General features: G+C 38.9%; 4 protein-coding genes and 1 long non-coding RNA gene across 6 annotated transcripts; 4 read left to right on the top strand and 1 right to left on the bottom strand.

Annotated features, from left to right (window-relative positions):
- The first annotated feature begins 1,021 nt into the window (after positions 1–1,021).
- On the top strand, positions 1,022–9,114 carry LOC6651198 (fatty acid synthase). Its single transcript, XM_002073844.3, has 10 exons — positions 1,022–1,218; positions 1,440–1,957; positions 2,017–3,834; positions 3,903–4,326; positions 4,389–5,672; positions 5,727–6,339; positions 6,399–6,673; positions 6,737–7,086; positions 7,152–8,247; positions 8,310–9,114. The coding sequence occupies exons 1-10, from the start codon at positions 1,069–1,071 to the stop codon at positions 8,982–8,984; spliced, it is 7,203 nt and encodes a 2,400-aa protein (XP_002073880.1). The 5' UTR covers positions 1,022–1,068; the 3' UTR covers positions 8,985–9,114.
- A 1,882-nt stretch (positions 9,115–10,996) lies between these two features.
- LOC6651197 lies at positions 10,997–13,155 on the top strand. Of its 2 annotated transcripts, none has more exons than XM_023180310.2 (5): positions 10,997–11,291; positions 11,619–11,802; positions 11,895–12,044; positions 12,517–12,668; positions 12,727–13,155. In XM_023180310.2, the coding sequence occupies exons 1-5, from the start codon at positions 11,194–11,196 to the stop codon at positions 12,962–12,964; spliced, it is 822 nt and encodes a 273-aa protein (XP_023036078.1). In that variant the 5' UTR covers positions 10,997–11,193; the 3' UTR covers positions 12,965–13,155. The 2 variants fall into 2 exon arrangements, with proteins under 2 accessions (XP_023036078.1, XP_023036077.1); XM_023180309.2 differs by having other exon boundaries at positions 10,998–11,291; positions 11,892–12,044.
- Positions 13,156–13,789: 634 nt separating this feature from the next.
- LOC111519428 (tensin homolog) lies at positions 13,790–15,896 on the top strand. Its single transcript, XM_023180359.2, has one exon. It carries the CDS (start codon positions 14,126–14,128, stop codon positions 15,791–15,793), a length of 1,668 nt encoding a protein of 555 aa, XP_023036127.1. The 5' UTR covers positions 13,790–14,125; the 3' UTR covers positions 15,794–15,896.
- A 1,847-nt stretch (positions 15,897–17,743) lies between these two features.
- On the top strand, positions 17,744–19,630 carry LOC6650958 (phenoloxidase-activating factor 2). Its single transcript, XM_015176748.3, has 2 exons — positions 17,744–17,969; positions 18,291–19,630. The coding sequence occupies exon 2, from the start codon at positions 18,300–18,302 to the stop codon at positions 19,551–19,553; it is 1,254 nt and encodes a 417-aa protein (XP_015032234.1). The 5' UTR covers positions 17,744–17,969; positions 18,291–18,299; the 3' UTR covers positions 19,554–19,630.
- A 1,880-nt stretch (positions 19,631–21,510) lies between these two features.
- On the bottom strand, positions 21,511–22,387 carry LOC124459762. The gene is made up of 3 exons (XR_006953779.1): positions 22,334–22,387; positions 22,206–22,262; positions 21,511–21,905 (listed from the first exon to the last, which is right to left on the bottom strand). It is a non-coding gene; the product is annotated as an uncharacterized LOC124459762 (long non-coding RNA).
- Between the last annotated feature and the right edge of the window lie 362 nt (positions 22,388–22,749).

Genomic DNA, 22,749 nt, shown 5'->3' with positions numbered 1-22,749 from the left:
TTATAGTTTCATACTCTATAATGCTAGAAAATTAATATTGAAACTAAAACAAATCTTTTTCAAGAATTCAAAATTCCTTTGTTTTCTTGTTTTAATAAAATTTAATTAGGAAGAGGATTTAAAAGAATTAAATTCTCTACACAAGAGTTTGTGGCAAATTATATTACAATTATTTTTGCCGGGGTGTGGTATGAATTTTGTTTGTCAAATTAGTGTTAGGAAACTTTGTAGCATTCAAATTGTATTAAACAAATGAATGCGGACCATAATTAATCGTAATTTTCGGCCGTGTAAATTCCACGAGCACTTTGGAGGGGGATTCGAATATACATATGGATGTAAGTGCTTACTGGGAATCGGTCGAATATGCTAAAATATTCTAAGAGACAAGTTCAATCAACGACTTATTTATTTGCATTTTGTAGTTCATTAACATTGAAAGCAAACGATTTTGAAGTTCAATAACACTGAAAGCATGAATCTAGCTGTAATTTGCAGTAAATGCAAGTGCAATGAGTAAGCCATTTGAATATAATTTAGAAAGTATTAGAAAAGATTATTTTTGGGCCAAGAAATTGAATTGAATACGATTAAATGACTCTTCGAGCTTGAAAATTTCTATGGTATGGATATCATTTTTCCAAAAAATGAAATTTTTCCGCCACAATGATATTACATAGAAGCTTACATCAGGCCATTAAGTAGGCTGTGCAATCGTGGTGCACGGTAAAATGAACCGCCTGTTTATACAATTCAGTGCTTTTAATTACTTTAGAGTGGTCAAAGTATTTACCATTTATTTATTTTGGAATTTGTAATAGGCTCGCACAGCTCTTGCATATATATAAGATCGGAATATAAAAGGAGCTGTCGTGTAAATTGTAGGCTTAATTGCTATTGGATTCGCAATTCGGTGACACCTTCTTGTTGGATTATTATTGTGCAGAAAACTAAAAATAAAAACAAAAAATAAAACAATTTGCGGCTTTTGTGATCGTGTGAAGTGGTTAAAGGAAATTTGCTACACATAAAGTGCTGAAAGTGTTTGAAAAAAAAAGTGAATACAATATGTCTAACGATATGGATCTAAAAAAGAATAAGAAATACTCCAGATCCCGTCCTGATACAGACGGTGATGATATTGTGATTTCGGGAATGGCTGGAAAGTTTCCAAATTGCCGTAATATATCGGAATACGAATACAATCTATACAACAAGGTTAGCTAAGACCTAGGAATAAAAAGTGTTTAATTGAAGGACTAAAATTGACAATGAAACAAAAAAAAAAATTTATAGAAAATGCAATAACAAAAAAGAAAGTTTAAGGATAATGGATATCAATTTTTTTTTGTCTATGGAAAGGATTCCAGTGTGAAATTTGTGTTGTGTCCTTTTAGGAAGGATAAATTCATAATGAATACATCCCTTTGTTCTTTTAGATTGACATGGTTGATGACGACGAACGTCGATGGCGTCACTTTAATCCGGAAATTCCAAAACGTTCTGGAAAAATTCATGATCTTGAGAAATTCGATGCCACGTTCTTTGGTGTGCATTTCAAGCAGGCTCATACAATGGATCCTCAGACGCGTATCCTTATTGAGACCGCATACGAGGCAGTGATCGATGCCGGCATAAATCCGAAAACTTTGCGCGGAACCAAGACCGGAGTTTATGTTGGTTCTTGCATCTCGGAGTCGGAAAAGACATGGTTCTATGAGAAGGTTTCATCGGGTGGTTTCGGCATCACTGGCTGCAGTCGGGCCATGATGGCAAATCGTATTTCGTATAGTTTGGGTTTGGAAGGACCTTCGTTTCTACTGGATACAGCCTGCTCCAGTTCCATGTATGCTCTGGATAATGCTTTCAGTGCCATTCGTAATGGAGAAATTGATGCTGCCATTATTGGTGGTTCGAATTTGCTTCTTCATCCGTTTGTGACTCTTCAGTTTGCCAGGTAAATTAACTACTTTGAACGTGTCCTTTTGAGAAAGCTAAACAATATAATTTTTGTAGACTTGGTGTTTTGGCTCCCGATGGCTTCTGTCGTCCTTTCGATAAAGATGCCAGTGGTTATACCCGATCCGAGACAATTAATTGTCTGTTCCTTCAGCGAAAACGTGATGCCAAACGTGTTTATGCAAGTGTGGTTTATTCAAAAACCAATTGTGATGGTTATAAGCCAGAGGGTATTACCTATCCATCGGGAAAAGTGCAGGAAAAACTTCTCGATCAATTCTACAAGGAGATAGATCTCAAGCCAAAGGATTTGGGCTACTTGGAGGCTCACAGCACTGGAACGGTAGTCGGTGATCCTGAGGAGTGCAAGGCCATCGATAATGTGATCTGCAGCCAAAGGACTGAACCTTTGTTGGTTGGCTCGGTTAAATCCAATGTTGGTCACTCTGAGGCGGCTTCGGGCATTTGCTCATTGGTCAAAGCCTGCTTCGCCTTCGAAACAGGCCTAATTCCGCCCAATATTAACTTTACCGAAGTGAAACCCATTATAGCTCCCCTGGCGGAGGGACGATTGATTGTTGTAAAGGATGTGACTCCATTGCCGAAACCCTACATTGGCATCAATTCATTTGGTTTTGGTGGTGCCAATGCGCATGCCATTTTGCAAGCTTATCCAAAGTCGAAGACTAACTTTGGCCTACCCGAAGATGATGTGCCTCGTATTCTAACATGGGCAGGCAGAACAGAGAATGCCGTGAATGAGATATTCAATGCTGTTGAGAAGAAGCCATTGGACTCGGAGTTTATTGCCTTGCTTCAGAACATCCAGGAAGAGGATGTCTCGGGCATGGTGTTCCGTGGTTATGCGGTATTTGCCAAGCAAGGAGCAGAGCCAACCAAGTCGCTGGTCAGAGATGTTCAACATTATACTGGCCTGAAGCGACCCATTGTCTGGGTGTATAGCGGCATGGGATCGCAATGGACTGAAATGGGCGCTTCTCTTATGATCATACCACGTTTCCGGCAGTCAATTGAAATTTGCCATCAGACCCTGTTGTCAAAGGGCCTCGATCTTATCCACATTCTGACTTCCAATGATCCGGCAATATATCAAAATATTTTGCACTCCTTTGTTGGCATTGCAGCCGTTCAAATCGGTTTGACTGATGTCCTGCGCTCTCTTGGCCTGGAACCGGATTACATTATTGGACACTCGGTTGGAGAATTGGGTTGTGCCTATGCCGATGGTGGTTTCACGCCTCAACAGATGATCCTCGCTGCCTATTACCGTGGTCGAGTGAGTCTCGATGTGGAGAAGATCAAGGGTTCCATGGCAGCGGTTGGTGTTGGCTACAAGACAATTATCAGAATGCTGCCCGAAACCATTGAAGTGGCTTGTCACAATGGCCCCGATTCGTGCACAATATCTGGTCCAATTGACGATGTGGCACAATTTGTGGCCGAATTGAAGGCAAAGGGTATCTTTGCCAAGGAAGTGCCCTGTTCAAATATCGCCTATCATTCGCGATACATTGCCCATATGGGTCCACCTTTGTTGCAATACATGAAAGAGACTGTGCCCAATCCAAAACCAAGGACTGAAAAATGGTTGAGCACAAGTGTGCCAAAGACCGATTGGGAGCAACCTGAACGACAAATGTGCTCGGCGGAATATCATACGAATAATTTGCTAAATAGCGTTCTCTTTGAGGAAACATTTTCGCTATTACCAAAGAATGCATTGACCATTGAGATTGCACCACACGGTCTATTGGGTGCCATTCTTAAGAGATCCATGGCCAATGGTGTGCACATTCCATTGACCAATCGTGGCAACAAAAATAATGCCCTCTTCTTTATGTCGGCATTGGGCAAGTAAGTAGTCGAATCGAATCATTGTAGCTAGTAGGAGGTCCTTGCTAATAGGCTTTTTGTTCTCTTAGATTATTCCAGAATGGTTTAATGGTGCCAGTGGCAAAATTGTATCCCACAGTCAATTTCCCTGTATCTCGATCGACGCCAAGCATCAGTTCGCTTATACGCTGGGATCATAGCGAGGATTGGTTTGTGACCAAGTACGAGAACATGAAGACCAAGTCGAGCGGCGAGCGCGTCTTCTCGGTGAATTTGTCCAGTGACAATGAGGAATTTATGGGTGGTCATGTGATAGATGGCAAAATTCTAGTACCAGCCACTTGTTATCTGCAATACGTTTGGGAGACATTATCCCTTATGTACCATGGACCAAGCTATATGGATGTCCCGGTGGAATTCGAGGATGTACGCTTCCTCAGGGCAACGACTATGCCGCAAAACGGCGAAGTTGAATTGAATGTCATGATTCAATATGGCACTGGACACTTTGAGGTGAGAATGCAGAAGTTATTCTCGTGTTTTTTTTATTGAAAGCCTTCTTGCTGTTTTTTTAGATTACGGAAGCTGGCACTCTAGTGGTTACAGGAATCATAAGAGAGATTGAGAATCCCACTATACCTGAAGTTTATCACTTCCAAAAGGAATCTGAATTCGGTATGGTATCGAAAAAGGACTTTTACAAGGAATTGAAACTCCGTGGATATCATTACAATGGCGCATTCCGGGCAGTGCACAAGGCACGTTCGGATGGTTTGTATGGCCAAGTGGAGTGGAATTACAACTGGGTCACCTTCATTGATGCCATGCTGCAGATTCATATCTTGGGCACGGATTCACGTACTCTGTTGTTGCCCACGAAAATACGAAAACTGCGTATCAATGGAGTCCATCATTTTGATTTGATGACCAAAATGGATCCAGAGAACAGAATATTCGATGTCTATGTGGATCACAAGTACGATCGTGTGATTGCCGGTGGCATTGAGCTAATTGGTCTTCATGCCAGTCCTGTGCAAAGACGCCGACCACCTGGCATCCCAGTATTGGAACAATATGAATTCCTACCCTATATGCCAACGCCCAAGATCTCAATTGCCAATGCTGCGAGAGTTTGTGTCCAATTGGCTTTGGAAAATGTGCCCACTTTGAAAATGAAACTTGTGGAGGTTGATACGGATGATAGGGCGACAGTTCTAACCGAATTCCTTGATGCCATTGAAGATTTGCCTGTCATCACAGGAGATTATATGTTCCTGACTAACAAAAAGTTGGAAGACATCCCAAGCATTCACATTGAGAATGGAAAACTGTCCACTCAATCGAATTGTCATTTTGTTGTAGTTGGCGGACTCGAAGGCGAAACCATATCAGACTTAATCGACACTGCTCAAAAGGTTCTTGTGGACAATGGTTATCTCTTGGTTAGAGAAAAGTCCGTGACGAACATTGCCAATCTCAAGTTGCCCGAACATTTCCGCTTGATCACCGTGATCCCTATCGATAATGAGAATGAAGAGGTATTCCTTTTGCTGCAGAAGGTATCAAAGAAATTGCAACTTCAGCCAACAGTGATAAGAGTTTCGGACACCGATAAGAACTTTGAATGGATTGCACAGGTGCAAAATGCCATTAGTACAAAGACTCCAGTAGTTGTCTATTCGTTTAATGAGAAACTGAATGGCCTCGTCGGCCTGGTTAACTGTTTGCGCAAAGAACCGGATGGCAATTTGGTAACATGTTTCTTCATTGATGATAAATCTGCTCCCGAATTTGATTTGTCGGCTCCGTTCTACTCGACGCAGCTCTCACTTGGACTGGCAATCAATATTTATCGTAAAGTAAGTACATCCATTGAATATCAGTGAATTTGTTTAACAATAACTTTTATCCAGGGATCCTGGGGTAGTCTAAGGCACTTGCAATTGCCTGTGATAGACGAAGAAAAGCCAAGACTAGATCACATCTATGGCAATGTTATTCAACGTGGCGATTTGTCGTCTCTACGCTGGTTTGAGGGTCCTTTGGAGCCAAAGAACTGCATGATCAAGATAGCATACTCATCGCTAAACTTCCGAGATGTGATGCTTGCCACGGGTCGTCTGGCTGTGGAATTGTATGGCTCCAGTCGTATCGATCAGAGCTGTGTGTTGGGCTTTGAATACTCTGGCATTAATACGGTCACAGGACGTCGGATTATGAGCATGGTGGTCAAGGGTGGTGTGGCTTCCTATGTGGAAAAGCCATCGAAACTAATTTGGGACATTCCCGATCATTGGTCACTGAAGGAAGCCGCCTCTGTGCCAGTTGTATACATAACTGTCTACTATGCCTTCTTCATGGCCACCGACATTAGGAAGGGCAAGAGTATCCTTATACATGCCGGCACTGGAGGCATTGGTTTGGCAGCCATTCGCGTGGCCTTGGCTTATAATTTGGAAGTCTTCACCACTTGCAGTACTCCTCAAAAGAAGCAATTCCTTTTGGATATGTTCCCACAACTTAAAGGTAATTAGGAATAATACTTGAACATATTTCTAGCTTTAATATTTTTCTTTAAATTTTAGAGTCCCATATTGGTAACTCGCGTGACACGACATTTGAGAGGATGATTCAGCGTGAAACCGATGGCAAAGGTGTTGATTTTGTACTGAACTCCTTATCGGAGGACAAGCTTCAGGCTTCGGTGCGTTGTTTGGCCCAATCTGGTCACTTTTTGGAAATTGGAAAATTCGATATGGCTAACGATAGTAAACTGGGCATGGGATGCTTCCTGAAGGAAATTACCTTCCATGCTGTGCTAGCTGATAATCTACTTGTTGCACCCGACGAAGATATTTGGGTAAGATGCCAAAACTCCTGAGCCTATTACAATTTTGGTGAATAACTTAATCTCTAATTTCAGCATTTGAAAAAACTGATAGACACGGATATTGCTAATGGTATTATTCAACCTCTGCCAGTGACAGTTTTTCCGGCACATGAAATCGAACAGGCCTTTAGGCATTTGATTGGCGGCAAACATATTGGCAAAGTAGTGATTCAAGTGCGCGATAGACCAGAAGACCTGGCCACCATGCCAGTGCGTGTCATGAGCCAAATTTACTTTAAGCCTCAGCTGACATATGTCATTCCTGGCGGACTTGGAGGATTTGGATTGGAATTGGCCGATTGGATGGCTCTGCGTGGAGCAAAGAAATTGGTACTCAGTTCCAGTCGTGGCATCACAAAGGACTATCAATCCTATCGCATTGCGTATGTATAGAGTTAATTTCTCACCCAAATTACTGATGCCATTAATGTGTTTTGTTTATCTTTAGACTCTGGAAGACATATGGTTGCGAAGTAGTTGTTAATACTGCGGATATCTCAACAGTCGATGGTTGTCGCAACCTATTGGAGGAAGCTGCTAAGCTTGGTCCCGTTGGTGGAATTTTCAATTTGGCCGTGGCCTTGAGGGACGGTATTTTTGCAAATCAAACCATTGAACAATTCGTGGAGAGCTTCTCTCCCAAGGCTGTGGCCACCAAGATTTTGGATGAGCTCTCACGCATCTGCTGTCCCCAATTGGAATACTTTGTGGTCTTCTCCAGTGTATCGTGCGGACGAGGAAATGCTGGCCAGACCAACTATGGCATGTCCAATTCTGTTATGGAACGCATCATTGAGGGTCGCCATCGCGATGGACTGCCTGGCAAAGCCATTCAATGGGGTGCAGTTGGTGAGGTGGGACTGGTAGCCGATATGGCCGAGGATAAAATCGATATGGAAATCGGTGGCACTCTGCAGCAAAGAATTTCGTCGTGTCTTCAGGAACTGGACCATCTGTTAACTGCCGAAGCTCCGATTGTGTCTAGCATGGTTGTTGCCGAGAAACGTTCGGGACGTTCTGGAAATGAAAGTATTATCGATGCGGTAATGAATATCATGGGAATACGCGATTTGAAATCCGTCTCATTGGGCACAACTCTGTCAGAGATGGGAATGGACTCCCTGATGGCTGTGGAGATCAAGCAGACATTGGAACGTGACTTTGAATTGGTATTAACGCCACAAGATTTGCGGGCTCTGACCTTCCAAAAACTGCAGGAATATGTCGATGCCAGAGAGAAGGAGAATACTGATGGTGTGAAAATGATATTCGCATCTGACAGTAAACTCCTTGGCATGGATTTACTTCTGCGTAACTTGGGTGATGAATCTCGTTGCGATCAAATTGTACTTCCATTGGACACATCGGCAGCTTCTTCCAAACAGAGTGTTCCACCGAATATCATAATACCCGGACTGGAGGGAACAGCTGGACAGGCGTGGTATCACATTGGTTCCAAATTGCAGAGCAGAGCCGTTGTCCTGCAATTGCATCAGTTTGCCAAACTGGAAACTGTGCTTGAGATTGCTCAACAAGCTTTTGAAGTAAGTAACCCGCAAGTTAATCAGCTCCGTATAACTCATTTACATTTTTTATCATTTTATAGAATGTTAAACCGATTCTAAAACCGACTGAACCCTTCTATATCATTGGATACTCATATGGCTCTTTTGTGGCCCTGCAACTTGCCGCTCTGCTGGAGAATGCCGGTTTCCGTGGACACATTTTGTTGATAGATGGAGCTCCGCATTTCCTTAAGCGACTCACCAACCTTCATTTGGGTGAAAACTGCACCGATAATGATCTTTACGATCTGCTCTTTTCTAGCATTATTAATCAGATATTCCCCGAGGAAACGAAGGAATCCGCCGCAGTAATGTTCCACAAAATTGATAATCTCAAAGAGAAAATGGACTTATTCATGACCTATGTGGACAAACAGAATATTTATAGCAGGGAATATTCTGAGACAATTGTAGATGCCATGTTCCGCAGAGTTAAGATGGTTCTCAACTTTGATTTGGATAGCCTTAAGGACTTGAAATCGCCCATTACTTTGGTACGCCCTGCGGAAGTCTCTTTACAGGATATTGAAGAGGATTATTGTGTCTCGCAATTGACGTCTGGCAAAGTGTCCCTTAAGGTTATTGAGGGAAATCACACTACAATGCTGGACAATCCAGTTTTAGTTCAGCTGATTAACGATTTCGATCCCACACTCTTGGACGACAAGAACTTTGAGGAATACATTCGTGATGACAAACCAGTTGCTGTGGTTTAAACTATCCAGTCACCATTTACCCATAATTGCATTTAGTATTAGAGAATATTTTAATCCATAATCCGAAAACTATTATCAAACTTATATATACGCATATTATTCAATAAATTTTGATTTTTTCTTATCTAAATCCTAATAATAGACATATGTTTTGGGGGGAAGGAAGTACAGATTGGGCCTAAATTATAATGTGTAATTACACATATAAACGACTATGCAAAATTTGATCAAGATCGGGTGACTATTTCATATAGCTCCCATAGGAACGATCTTTCGAAAACAGTGACTTTTGTCAATTACTTCGTTACTTTTGAAGCAATTGTCATAAAAATTTATATTTCTCAGTTTAGCATAACTATTAATGACTGTGCCAAATTTGATTAAGATCGGGCGACTATATCATATAGCTCCCATAGGAGAAAAAAGGTGGTGAATAGTGACTTTGATCAATAACTTCGTTATTTCCTAAGCCGTTCTTTCGCAAATATTAGACCTTTTACTCAAAACCTGCAAGGGTATACAAACTTTGACGCGGTCAAAGTTAGCCCCGGCCCTCTGGTTATTTATCGCTCCTGGTAAATATGGTTAATTTTAATGTTCTATCTTATATATATATCTTTTAATTACACAATTCAACAGCCATTTTGCGGTAAGGACTTCATTTGCTTTTTTGGGGTAATTTGGGGTCGCTGATTTCGAACATGAACTTGGTTTTTCTGGATTGCTGAAACATTCTGGAATATCAAATTTTTCGACGATTTCGATTTAGTTATTTTGATAGCGTCAGAAAACTTATGCAAATTTCTTTTAAACGACAATCTGGTATCTGTGGTATTAAATGAAAAAATGTTTGAGATAACCTGATTATGAGAAAAGGGTATTTAAATGTGAAGTGAGGAACAACGAAAAATTTAGTTTTCGTGAATATCTCAGAAGGGTAGGGTAATTTGAAAAGGTAATTTGGGATCGCTGATTCTGAATTAGAGTTATACCTCAGAAAAAAAAATACAATTTTGTTGCACTGTGTTATTAAAATTTATTATAAGGTCCTCAATTGTTATAAACTGCTAAACAATTCTTTAAATTCCGCAACTTTTGAACCCACCCTCGTTGTGTACGAGTATGGTTATTTTAAAATTTACGCCATCAACATAATCGCAAGTAAAGTGTATTGAAAATGAACCCCTAGATTAATTTCGCACCGCGTAATGTAGAGCCGTAGCCGTAGGAAAAGCGCTCAAAAGCTTAACAAGATCAAGGCTAGATTGCTTGTAATGTTTGATGAGGCTGCGGTTGGGGCTGGACGGGGACGCCAGCAGCAGCAGCAGCAGCAACAGCAACGCCGGCGACTGTTTGGCACTCGCACAATTTCAATTTCAAACAGTAGTTTCGTTTCAACCGCACACACGTCAGGTGGATATATCGGTAACTGTCGACTCTGTTGCTTTTTATTTTCAGCTCAAGCTCACAGATGGAAGTGGGCAATAATTTATAAATCGCATTGCTTTCATGGGCTCACAGTACACCCGAAAAAATAAAAAAAAACCAACTAAATAGGAAGCAAATAATTGACTTCCCTGTGTCTATGTGCGAACCGAAATGTGAAAAGTGTTGAATTTGAAGCATAATATGACTAGAGACTCTCTTTGTTTATCTCTCTCTCTATGTCTCCATCTCTTTCTCTGTTGCTCTGTATATAAACCGCAAAATTAGTCACTAAAACTTTTTGGATTAATTGTGCATTCATACATGCATGTGTACCTTAAACTATAGTTTTAAGCTGCGACTTTTGATTTGTGATATCAAATAGTACTCAGTAGTAGTCGTTTCGTGCTGCTGTGTATTCGTGTCTGAGTTGCAAATGGAATTAATAATTCCTGAAACATTTGTCATACTTGAAAATATATTTTGATAATAAATTCTATTTATCTATGCATATAAGTGGATACATGTGCCATACGCATGGATAAATGTGTCTACATTTGTATCTACAAATTATGTACAATCTACGACTGTATTCTATTTACAGAATTGTTTTTAAACAAGCTAAAGCAAAAGGTGCTACTCCCTAAGACATTGTGACCTCAAGTTTCAATCGTATTAAAGAAGCACAACAAATATAATTACACTAGCCGACACAAACAACCATAAAAAGTCAGTGGAAATTAATCGTCAATGTGATTTAATAATAAAAAAAAAAAAAAAAAAAATGTATGTGATTAGACTTTTAATGAGTATCAGTCTTATTGCCGCGATGGCAGACGTTGCTACCCTAACCAATGAGGCTGAGCTGGGAATATTATCCAGGTAATAAATAATACAAACTCTTACAAATTATGAGTGAGTAAACTCAGTTTTAGAGTCAATGGCTTTAATGTAATCAATTGTTCACTTTTTACAAATCAAAATGATAAATGGGCGCTCAAAATTGCATTTTAATGGAAGTTTATCTTTATCCTAACTTCCAATTGGTTCACTTGGCGTATTAGTAATATTTTACTTCTATTCAAATTCTTTAGTAAACTTCCACTGTTTGAGATTTGTTAACTAGTGCCATTTAATAATCGTTCTAGCCTATACTAATTAAAGTTTATTGCTTAATAATTAGTGTTTACTTTTTGCAATGTGTCAAAGGTTCAATCGTAGTTCTCAGAACACGAGCAATGCGGATGAGTCAAATGGTTTTGAAAAAGATGATGTCGGTTGGACAAATATTAATGAAGAAGTGGATGTGGTCACTCCCATGGTTCTATTGCATCTTCAAAAGTTGGGAATTGAGCATTTGCAACTACCTGACATGAAGGAGAGTATATCAGTTGTATGTTGATATATATGTAGGAATATTATTAAGATATTGAGTTGCTTATGATTTATTCTCCTTCTCTTCCTCCTCCCCCTCTCAACCAGAAGCCTTTATTCATTACTTATGAGGCTGGCCTGTATTTAACCAATGGCATTGTGTACAACCTTTCGGGTATTAAGCGACACGGAGATGCATTCATGACCTACGAGGGTAAATCGTTCTTAAGCCGCTTTTATTTAAAGATAAATAAACTTCAGGTGAGTACACAAATATTGTTAATAATTACATTCATAAATATTTCATTAAATTTTTATAAATCAATTAAAACCAAATTGTGGCAAAGTAAGAGAAAATGAAATGCTTTAAATGTTGGAAAACTTATTTATGTTTGGCCAGAGGTCAACCAAAAGTGAACTATGAGTTCCTCTAACCAACTATAGGGCAACATTTGGGCCAGTCTGCTTACAACGGTATAAATATGGTTAGAACATATGTTGGCAAATTGTTGAGTCTTTTGTAAAAAAAACCACGTCTTAATTGATTATATTAAAGGTGCAAATGTCAACTTGACATTTATTGGTTTGTAAATTATTTGAATATCAACTGAATGATAAATGGATTAGGAATTTAGGTACAATAAAACACAAACAACGAATTAGTAGGTAAACTAATTGTTTAAAATGATTCTTATACTATTTTTAAAAATGAAAATGTTAATGTTTTTCACAGTTTGAATACAACTTTATGCTCAAATTAATGGCAATAGAAGGATATGGAAAGGTGATTGGTTCTCTAGACGATACAATCGTATATGCTGAATTGGCGGTTAATGTGATTACATCACAATTACATCTTTATGATTTTCGCATAATTGAATTTAGGTAAGTGCCTGGTTGAATATTTCTTATTTACAATTATACTAATTCTGAATTTCTTCAGCAATATTCATGTTCAACTGGATCAAGCGCGCTTAATTAGACAACTTACTGGAATAATTTTAAGTCCAATAACCAATTTGTTCAAGGATCGAATTACGACCTCAATAGCTGATGGCCTCAAGGAGCAAATGCAATCCGTGATGGATGATTTTAACAACGAAGATCCTTTGGAATTGCGAAAGTTTACCAAGAAATTGTTATCGGGTATTGCAGGACCTACGCCAACTGATGTTGACTAATTTCATTGAAATTATTTATTTAGAGATTTACCTACTTCCATATATTGTGAGTGTATTAGTTTATGTCACAAAACACAAAACACAGTGTTAAGAAATTCTAGTTTAACAAATTGTAAACAAAACAACTTTGAAAACGTGTAACTGGCCAATTTTTTTTACGATATTTAAAATTCATATCCTTATTTTTTAAATGGAAAAAGTTCTTTTGATTCGCATTCAAATTTCGAAACAATCTTTTATTTGTTATTATTCGTTACTGCAGAAAAGTTGTTTCAAAAATGCGCCGACTTTTTGTTTAAGATTTTCATAGAATTTTAAATTATGGAAAATGGTGAACGAATTAAGTTATGACTCATTCAAATCGGTTACAAATTGTCTCAGAAATATAATGTGAGAAATGTCAATATTTTGAAAATCGAATACAAAATTAAGTCCAAAACTAGTTAGAATAATAGATTGTCTTTAGAAAACACTTTATTTGCCTTAGAAATTAAAAGGTGAATCTGAATTACATAATACACAATAATTAGAATTGTCGATGCACTATGCCTTTATAGTTAGAAATATGTCGAAATACTTTTGGGAAAACATACATACATACATACATTTGTATGTGTGTGCTTATAACTACAACTGTATGTATATTTGTTTTGCTCTATTGAAACAGTATAAGATTCGAATGACAATTATTCTCAGAACTCTCAGACCGTGCTTTTCCTTAAAATTTTCAAACATATTTCTAAAGATACACATACATATATATATGTATATATGTACGTGAGTGTGTTGTGCGAGTACACTAGGGTACATACGTGCGAGAATATCGCTGCCAAAAAACGTAAAATAAGAGCGGGTAAGTTGCAGAGAAGATGAGAATAAGCTCCGAGCATTCGCCAGATGCCGTGCGGCTAGTCAACGGGAAGATTCTGTGCGTGGCTGACGTGTGCTAGGAGCCACGGGAACTGAGTGGTTGCAAGAATACATAAATATATACCCAAAATACATACGTATATGTATTAAGACACACGTGCATATATATATATATTAAAAAAGAACAACTTATTTATACAGCACAGTCGCTAAATTTAGAAGCATATTATTTTGAAACGTTTTGGTGTTTTGCTTTCTATTTTTTTTGTGTTTTTTATTATCGAGTGCGAAATGGAATCGGTGCATGTAGCGCCATCTGTCCCTATTCCAATCGATGCCATATGCCAATTTGCTGGAGAGGAGCGTCACAGTTCGGAATCAGATGACACAGAAAATATTCCATACCATGCTCGTGAGAATGCACGACCCTTTACCTATGGCAATCTTCCGCAAGGCTTCACTACCAGTGATTTGAATCATGTGCCAACTACCGAGGAAATTGTGGAAATTCCGAAAACGAAGCGTACACAAAACGCCTACCCAGCCAGTCCATCCTCTACACGGAGGAATAATCGGCCGAGCATTTCGCCATCACGTCCAGTATTACGAAAGACACCCTCAAGGCAAGAGTTCGAGGAAATGCTGATGGAACGCAAGGAGCAATCTCTACGCGAACAAAACAATATAGCCACAAAGTTGGCCCAGAATGCAGCCATTCAAAAAGATTTGGACGAGTTGCACGAACGCCTCAATAAAACAATTCTCTCCCCGGATAATAGGAAAGCAGATGTTGTGGATAGCGGCAAACAGGTGGTCAGACATGTGGAATCCATTGACCTACCCGATGAAGGGCAGTTGTGTGTAGCTCCAGTGCATCCACACTTTGAGCCAGCCCTTATTGTGGTGGACAGAAAGCGTCCAGAGACTCCAACTTTTCCAGTCATGCAACGCCATGCAAATTCCGATCGTTGTGTCAGTCCTTATCTATCTCCCCGACTAGCCATTGCCGATGAGCCTCATGTGGTGCGAGAAACCATTCGAGAAAAGCCTCGCGCCGAACCAAAAAACCATACGCAGGAGGTGGAGCCTCATTTGGTGAAGTTTGCAAAAGATTCATCCGAATACTGGTACAAGCCGCATATGACACGAGAAGAAGCTGTCCTCTTGCTGCGCAATGCAACGCCCGGAAAATTTCTCATACGAGACTCGACAACATATCGTGATGCCTACGGCCTGGTTTTGCGGGTGGCAAAGCCTCCACCTGGAGTTGGTGTCGGTGCGTCTGGAGATGAACTGGTGCGACATTTTCTTTTGGAGCCAACAACACGCGGTGTACGCCTTAAGGGATGCGCGAATGAACCCATCTTTTCATCGCTTTCTGCCTTCGTTTACCAGCACTCGATCAATCAACTGGCTCTGCCTTGCACTCTCATTATACCAGACCAGGAACTGTTGCTATCGTCTCGTGATGAGGAGTTGATTTCCAAGCAGAAACAGGTGCTCCAACAGGGAGCTGCTTGTAATGTGCTATACTTGTTCCAGTCGGACATGGAATCCCTTACTGGTGACGAAGCTGTGCGTAAGGCGGTTTTCGAAATGAATTCTGGAGACAAACGACCCATTCCCATAGAAGTACATTTCAAGATATCACAACAGGGCATCACCCTAACAGACAATACGCGTAAGAAATTCTTTCGCCGACATTATGCAGCCCAGAATATATCCCACTTTGGCATGGATCCCAATAATCGTTTTTGGAGTGTCACTGCCAACGATGAGGGGCTTCAGCGATCGGTTAATAAATCCATATTTGCATTTGTCGCACGTCCTTTGTGCGGCTCAAAGGACAATCAGTGTCACATCTTTTGTGATTTAGCCTCATCCCAACCAGCATCAGCGATTGTTTCCTTTGCCCACAAAGTTCTTCCATTGGATAAATCAAATTGTAAAATGCTTTAAAATTAAGAAATTCATATTTGTTTTCTAACTGTGCATGAAAGAGATTTTTTTTCTAACATTTTATGTCTGTTTATCAAAATATTTTATGATTCAAATACATTTAAAAACCACAAAATTCATTTTATCTCTTAGTTGAACATATGGAATAGTTGAAAAATGTCTAATATGTTGTTTTTATTTCTATTTTTTTTATTATGTAGATATGTATACATTTTGTTTTCTTACATTTGGCATAGATGACGCTCAGAATAAATTTAGAAGTATTATTAACTTGTTTTTTCCCTAGATGTTTCATTGTGGCACATTATTTCGTACATTTGAAATTTTTACTTGTAGAGCTTATCGCAAAAATTGACAAAATTTGTTTAGTTTTCTTAAATTTCTTACTTTTTTGTTTCATAAACAAAAAACTTTTATTGCTATACAACTATGTTGCTAGTCAGCCATGTTGCTGGTCAGCCATGTTGGTAGTCAGCCATGTTGCTAGTTAGGCATGTTGCGGTTCAGCCATGTTGCAAACAATAATAGGCAATGAAATTTTTCATTGCGTGCAAATAGGGATATGCGCCGAAAAGATGCCACATTTTTATATTTTCCATATTTAAACTCATTTTGTATCGCAATTTCACTTCTTATTGAGAGCACAGACTTTAATAAATTTAAAAAAAAATATAAATGTGAGGTAAATCAGCCTCTTTGGCTATTTAAAAAAACTAAAGTCATAGAGTGGTTTCTCTAATAAAGGAGAAATGAGTTTTTAAACATGCTTTTTGGCCCACCCTAATGCACATATCTGTCTTTCAGTCACAATAAAGAACATTTTTCATTTATTCGTAAAATTGTTTCTCACTTTTATTCAACAAGTTTTTGGGCTGCAAAAAATGGGAAAATATTTTCAAGGCATTCATTTGAGCAGTGAAAAGGATTTTAAAGTCTTAAACATCTTTGTGGTTGTGCAAAGTGCACATGTATGTACATACATATATGCATACATACATGTGTGTGTAAAATACTTTTAAAATACTGACTCTTTTGATTCAGACTGATTGGCAATAACCTTTCGGGCATTTCCTGTACGCAATCAAGAACACTTTTTTGTTGTTTTTGCATATTATTTATTAGCCAACAAACCGATCAAAGGAATATATTTGCTTGTGATTATTATCACACCTTGGAAAGGTATTGAATATTTATTCAAAGCCAAACATGTGGTTCAGTTAAAGGAAATTGAATATGACGCTCATAGGCGTTGATTATGAGTCCTTGCAGGCAAATATTTAGCAATTGAAAAGAATATTATGCAATATGGTTTCGTATGTGTTGATTATAGCTTTTCATATGCAATGGACACAAGATGAATTATTTATTTTGTATTTGTTTTTAATTAAAACGAGATAACAAATGTGACAAAAGTGATTTTTTATTAAATTAAATTCACATTTTAATTGCTTTTAAAATAAAGTCTTTAATTGCTGTATAATGTAAATTTTTTTTACTGATTTTTTTTATAAAAGACCCAAATGAAATTGCAATTTTTTTAGCGAAATATAAAAAGAAAGATCATTAAAAGTCAAATTCAAATAAATAGAAAGATCTTTAAAAGTCAAATTAAAATGAACAGCCTAAAGTTGTTGCCTATTGAGTATAACGAAATTACAGTGCAACTTATTAACTTGACCTCTGCTAAAGTTGTTAAACCAGTTTTCATGTCAAACCGAGTGCTTGATAGTCCCACTGACCACTGTAAAGAATTCCTGGTATCAAAATCTCTTACCTAAAATGAATGTGATCAGCGCTCTGATCTCTCTCTCTCTCTATCTTATCAGTTAACATGAAATGTTCGCTCTCAGAGATTCTAAGCCACTTCGTAGACATTCGTTAAAGTCAGCAGCGGGGAATTTCAGCACATTTTAGTACTTATCTGTTTTGCCTTTGAGCTTACCTCAACAGTCGCCGGCTTGCCTCGTTCGCGCATACAAGTCTGACTCTGGTCTGAGGTTTTGATTGAAGGCCAACGAATTGTACGAAATTGTCTGATTAGCTTGAGTCAGGCCATCGGTTCAGCCCACAGACTGATTTTTAGCTCAAACAAAACAGATTTTGTTTTCTTTCTTTCTTAAAAACACAAAAAACAATCAAGGCTATCAGCAAAAGCTACTAAAAATCCAGAGACGAGGTGAGTTCAATTTTGCTACTAGTAAGACAACATTCAAAAAAAATTTCCCACATTTTGCGTCATCATCAAGAATTGTGGGAATTTTCCAGTGTTTGTGATGAATTAAAAACTATATCAAGCTTAAAAAATCAAACTAAATACTAAGAAATTATCTTGAAATCTTATTGATTAATGAAGAAAGAAACTCTTTCTCTAAGATTGATTCATTCGTTGTATATTTACGCGTTTTTGACGCTTCCGAGAAACTTGTTTATATGCAAATATATACTTACACAGTTATATTAGCGTCAAATGATACTTATTATATTTATTCTCTTGCAGGTTATCGCTATGAGATCGAGAAACCAGTTTTTTATAGTCACTTTGAGTGCACTTTTCGCCATTTTCAATGTTGAATGTGCCCCTCAAGCTGGCTCGATTGCGGATAAGAATATAAAAGATATATTTAACACTAATCCCAGTGTACCAACGCCCAGTGGTGGAATAGGTAAAATAGTACAACCCGATACAGGAGGACCAAGTATAATTGGTTCGATTAGTGGCAAATCGAATAACTGCCAATGTGTCGTGTACTATATGTGCGATCCATCGACAAATAGTGTTACGGAACCGGAAACATTTGATGGCTTTGGCGAAATAGATATACGTTTTGGCAACGATGATCCAGTTTGCGAACTCTCAGTGGAGAAGTGCTGTGCTCTGAATAGGACTCTAACTGAGGTACTCAATCCCAAGCCATTGGAACAACGTCCCAATCGGCCAACTGGCTGTGGCATTCGTAATGTGAATGGTTTGGACTTTACACTTGGATCGACCACAGATGATAAATCTGGATTTGGCGAGTTCCCATGGACCATTGCCCTGTTGAGATCAGGAAATGCCACCTATTTCTGTGCTGGTTCCCTCATACATCCCCAGGTGGTCATGACCGCGGTGCACTGTGTCATTGGCCAGCAACCAGGAAGCTTTGTGGCTCGTGCCGGTGAATGGGATTCGCAGACAACAAAAGAGCGTCTGCCCTACCAGGAGCAATCTGTGCAGCGCATCATTACGCATCCAAACTACAAGAGCAGGAATGTGGCCAACGACTTTGCTCTGTTGATTCTCAGCCAGCCATTCATCTTGGGCGATCACATCAATGTGGTCTGTTTGCCTCAGCAAAACGCAAGTCCAGCACCGGGCACATCGTGCTTCTCATCGGGTTGGGGCAAGGATGTGTTTGGCGCATCGGGAAAATACAGTGCAATCATGAAACGTGTACCGTTGCCTGTTGTTGATTTCGATACCTGTCAACATCAATTCCGTGGCACTCGTCTAGGACCGAAATTCGCTCTGGATCGGTCGTTCATGTGTGCGGGTGGACAGCGTGGCGTGGATACCTGCCAGGGTGATGGCGGTGCTCCACTTGCTTGTCCCATCGGTATTCCGTCCGAGAATCGATATCAACTAAGCGGCATGGTGGCTTGGGGTATCGGTTGCAATGATGATGTACCCGCAGCCTATGCCAATGTGGCTTTGGCTCGCAGTTGGATCGATGATCGATTGCTAGAAAATGGTCTCGCCATATCTGACTATGCGGTTTAATAGCCAAGCCGCCGGACTGTATAATCATATGAAAGTAAATATCGAAATAAAGTATATTTTTATTTAATTCAAAAATATTCTAAATTTGTCTCTATATCAACTCTACGTTTAGTAATCCAACTACTTTAATTCTTCTTTAGAGACAAGTTCAGTAAAGTGGCATATTAATTCACTTATATGGTAGCTAAAATATTTGTTGTTAAGTGTATTAGCTGTTTTTATTGTTATTTTACTTTAGGCCAAAATATATGCATGCGCTGGATAAGACGATGAAAGTGGCTTTCACAAAATTAGATGAAACAATGCAATATGGGACAAGAGAATTTGCTCACGTGACTTTAAAATCCAATTAGTAACTCTATGAACAATAGCTTCGCAATATACTCATTTTAGCCACAATTAATAATGCCATTGTTAGTTGTCGATATTAATTACTACTAAACCTTTTGAAACCTAAACGTTTTTCAATGCAGGAAAACAGCCCAAAATCAGTAGAAAGTATTGCAAGTTGTTTTATGGAAAACATAGACAAAGTTACAGACAGGACTTAAGTCTATTTTAGGAACACGGCAAGATAAAGCCGACTGTATCCCTGAGAGGTGAAGTATAATAAAGCAAGTTAACGACCTCTTTTTGACAGCCATAAGAATTCAAAATATAGTTTTGATTAGAAAAATCTAAGCTTATGAATATTACTCAATTGGCTTTAACCAGAGACATCTGAGCTCTATCATTTGCCAGCTGTCTGATGTCTGAGCCGGGGAGCCGTTAGCCTGGGTAGCCAAGCGAGTGTAATCGTAAATATGCTGAGGCCAGACTCGACACTTTGTACAATTTGAAGTAAGAAGGAGATTTGTTCTGGCTATTTTTTTTTTTTCGATGAGACCGACGGAGATATGAGTTTCCCCTCTCATCCATAACTCAATCCAGTTTGTTGTTGCATTCTGATTCTTACAAGACCAGACAAATGCGTAGATACTGCAGAGGGCAGGTCTCTATCCCGATTAAATGTAGACTATGCTTATTGGCCTGTGCATGTGCATAGTGCATGTTGTGTGTGTGTGTGTGTGTGTGTAGGGCTTTGAGTCCATCCTGCGGTTGTTAACACCTTCCGCCAGGACCGGGGGCTTTGAGCCCGGTACCCTTTATGTTACACTTGAGTGCATCTTTGTACATTCCAAAGCTGTTGTTGGAGGAGATTTTGTTCATCTTTTTTTTTTTTGGCCCGGACTCTGATTACTGATGCTACTGGTACTCTACTCTCTACCTTCCGCCTTTCGCATTCTGTCTTCCCCCACTCAACACACACACACAAATCAAATTTTCTTGTTAAAAATTTTCCATTCTGTGCAACTGCCGCTGCAAATGATTGCGTCCCTTGGACCACCAAGCATCGTAATTGCTTTCAGGATTCAATTCATTACCGTAAAGTTTCCAAAGTATGCTGGCAGCCGCTGCCAAAGAGGTGAGGCGAATCCATTTTCTTAGTATGTATGAACTATGTATATGGTTAAATAATTCCTTATTTCTGAGTCGAAGAGAAAGAGCCTCAGCCTACACTTAAAATGTGAGCTCTGTTGTTATCCCTTCCGCTTTTCATGTTGCAAGTGGCTCTGTTAGTTTTGGCAGCCATTCTTTGGCTTTTGTGTGTATTGCTATTAGTCAGTAGTAAAAGTTTTTGGCCAAAAAGTGAGCAGGCCAAAATGTACAGTTATGTCAGCCATGGGCATTTTGGTTCTATATTATGCATTTTAATTTATTCATGGAACAGATTCAATGAGTGACCCAATTAGGTTCTTTATGGCAAACACACAAAAGACTTGACGTTAAAGTAAAGTTAAGTGAATGGCATTGCAGTTAGTATTTTACACTTGACATATTCCCATCAATCCTACCTACCTATATATGTATGTGTGTATATCTCGTACAGAAGTTCCAAAAAAATGTGCTCGATTCATTTAACAGAATTATTGATTTCATTTGTGGTTTGTAGTCATGTAGGAGTCAGGTTACATGTCCGCACACATATGTTACTACATACATACATATATTCCTTAGCTTATGGTATAACTAAAAAGATAATTTAAAATTCCTCACTTTGGTCTCGAAACTCCAAACAGATGTGAACGTTTGGTAGGATGAAGGAGATGACGACGACGATGATGATGGAGCAACAGTCAAACGTCATTGCAGTCATCCAGGTCAACATTTCGTTTCCGTGAGCAGTGTGCAACGGGGCCTGTGCTTCAACTTTTGATAAAATTTCAAATTAACCTCACGGGATGTGGGTGAGGACGTTCAGACAAGTATGCATATATGCACATACACCCTCTGCCTCTTCTCCTTGCCATCCTACATGGTTGAATGATGGTCGGTGGGTGTGGTGGGAGTGTGCCATGTGCGTACAGTTGTGTATTTGCGAAAAAGCAGAAATGAGAATAAAGATGGAAAATTAAATAAGCCAAAATGAAAGGTGTGCACACACACATGTCGAATTCGAATGCAAACGCAACATGTACTGGCTAGTGGGGGGCGGGGTGGGTTGTGATGGGCGGGTCACGAATCAGAAAAGGAATTCCAGATCGTAGTGTAAACGTAATGGGAAATGCAAAACTAAAGACCTGGCAAAATGTTGTAACCTACTGTACTTACATGTTAACCATGTTTACACTCTGTAAATAAAAGCTAAAAGAACAAAAAGTGTATAAACTGTAATTTAAAAAATAAACCTTTAAAACTAAGATACAAGGTATAAACTTTAAAGTTCTCTAAGCATTTACATTATAAACTCAATGTTTTATGAAAATGATTACGTATACGCACGGTGTGCCAGCTAAACTAATAACTTTCAAGCTGAAATTCAGATGCACACTAAATTGATGTTGCGAATTAAATTAGATCTCGAATTTCATGGAACTAATGTAGAATAATTTTCATTGTTCAGAAACAATTTGTGTGCATTTATTTTTGATGCCATATTAATAGACTAACTAGATGTTAATTATTGGCTGCAAAGGTATTTTATTTCCGTTTATCGCATTTGCAATCCATTTTGATATACAACTATACACACAACTGAGCATTATATGGTGCGAACATGTTCAAATGATTTGCATTTTGGCGCAGCTTTGAAAGAAAATTACAACTTAATTGGAAACGTGACACCCGCCGTAAAGGAGAGCAATCTGATTCATAC

The sequence above is a fragment of the Drosophila willistoni genome, chromosome 3R (assembly GCF_018902025.1).
Source record: "Drosophila willistoni isolate 14030-0811.24 chromosome 3R, UCI_dwil_1.1, whole genome shotgun sequence".
NCBI classification, from domain to species: domain Eukaryota; kingdom Metazoa; phylum Arthropoda; class Insecta; order Diptera; family Drosophilidae; genus Drosophila; species Drosophila willistoni.
The sequence above is the reverse complement of the archived record's forward strand: the minus strand, read 5'-3'. Positions and strand labels throughout refer to the sequence as shown.

What these genes read in the sequence shown, in the direction of transcription:
- LOC6651198 (XM_002073844.3), top strand. Translation starts at nt 1,069, where the DNA reads ATGTCTAACGATATGGATCTAAAAAAGAATAAGAAATACTCCAGATCC. An exon ending in GTGACTCTTCAGTTTGCCAG is followed by an intron (nt 1,958 to 2,016) that starts GTAAATTAACTA and finishes TAATTTTTGTAG; the next exon opens with ACTTGGTGTTTTGGCTCCCG. An exon ending in ATGGCACTGGACACTTTGAG is followed by an intron (nt 4,327 to 4,388) that starts GTGAGAATGCAG and finishes CTGTTTTTTTAG; the next exon opens with ATTACGGAAGCTGGCACTCT.
- LOC6651197 (XM_023180309.2), top strand. Translation starts at nt 11,194, where the DNA reads ATGTATGTGATTAGACTTTTAATGAGTATCAGTCTTATTGCCGCGATG. An exon ending in TGAAGGAGAGTATATCAGTT is followed by an intron (nt 11,803 to 11,891) that starts GTATGTTGATAT and finishes CCTCTCAACCAG; the next exon opens with AAGCCTTTATTCATTACTTA. An exon ending in TTTCGCATAATTGAATTTAG is followed by an intron (nt 12,669 to 12,726) that starts GTAAGTGCCTGG and finishes GAATTTCTTCAG; the next exon opens with CAATATTCATGTTCAACTGG.
- LOC111519428 (XM_023180359.2), top strand. Translation starts at nt 14,126, where the DNA reads ATGGAATCGGTGCATGTAGCGCCATCTGTCCCTATTCCAATCGATGCC.
- LOC6650958 (XM_015176748.3), top strand. Translation starts at nt 18,300, where the DNA reads ATGAGATCGAGAAACCAGTTTTTTATAGTCACTTTGAGTGCACTTTTC.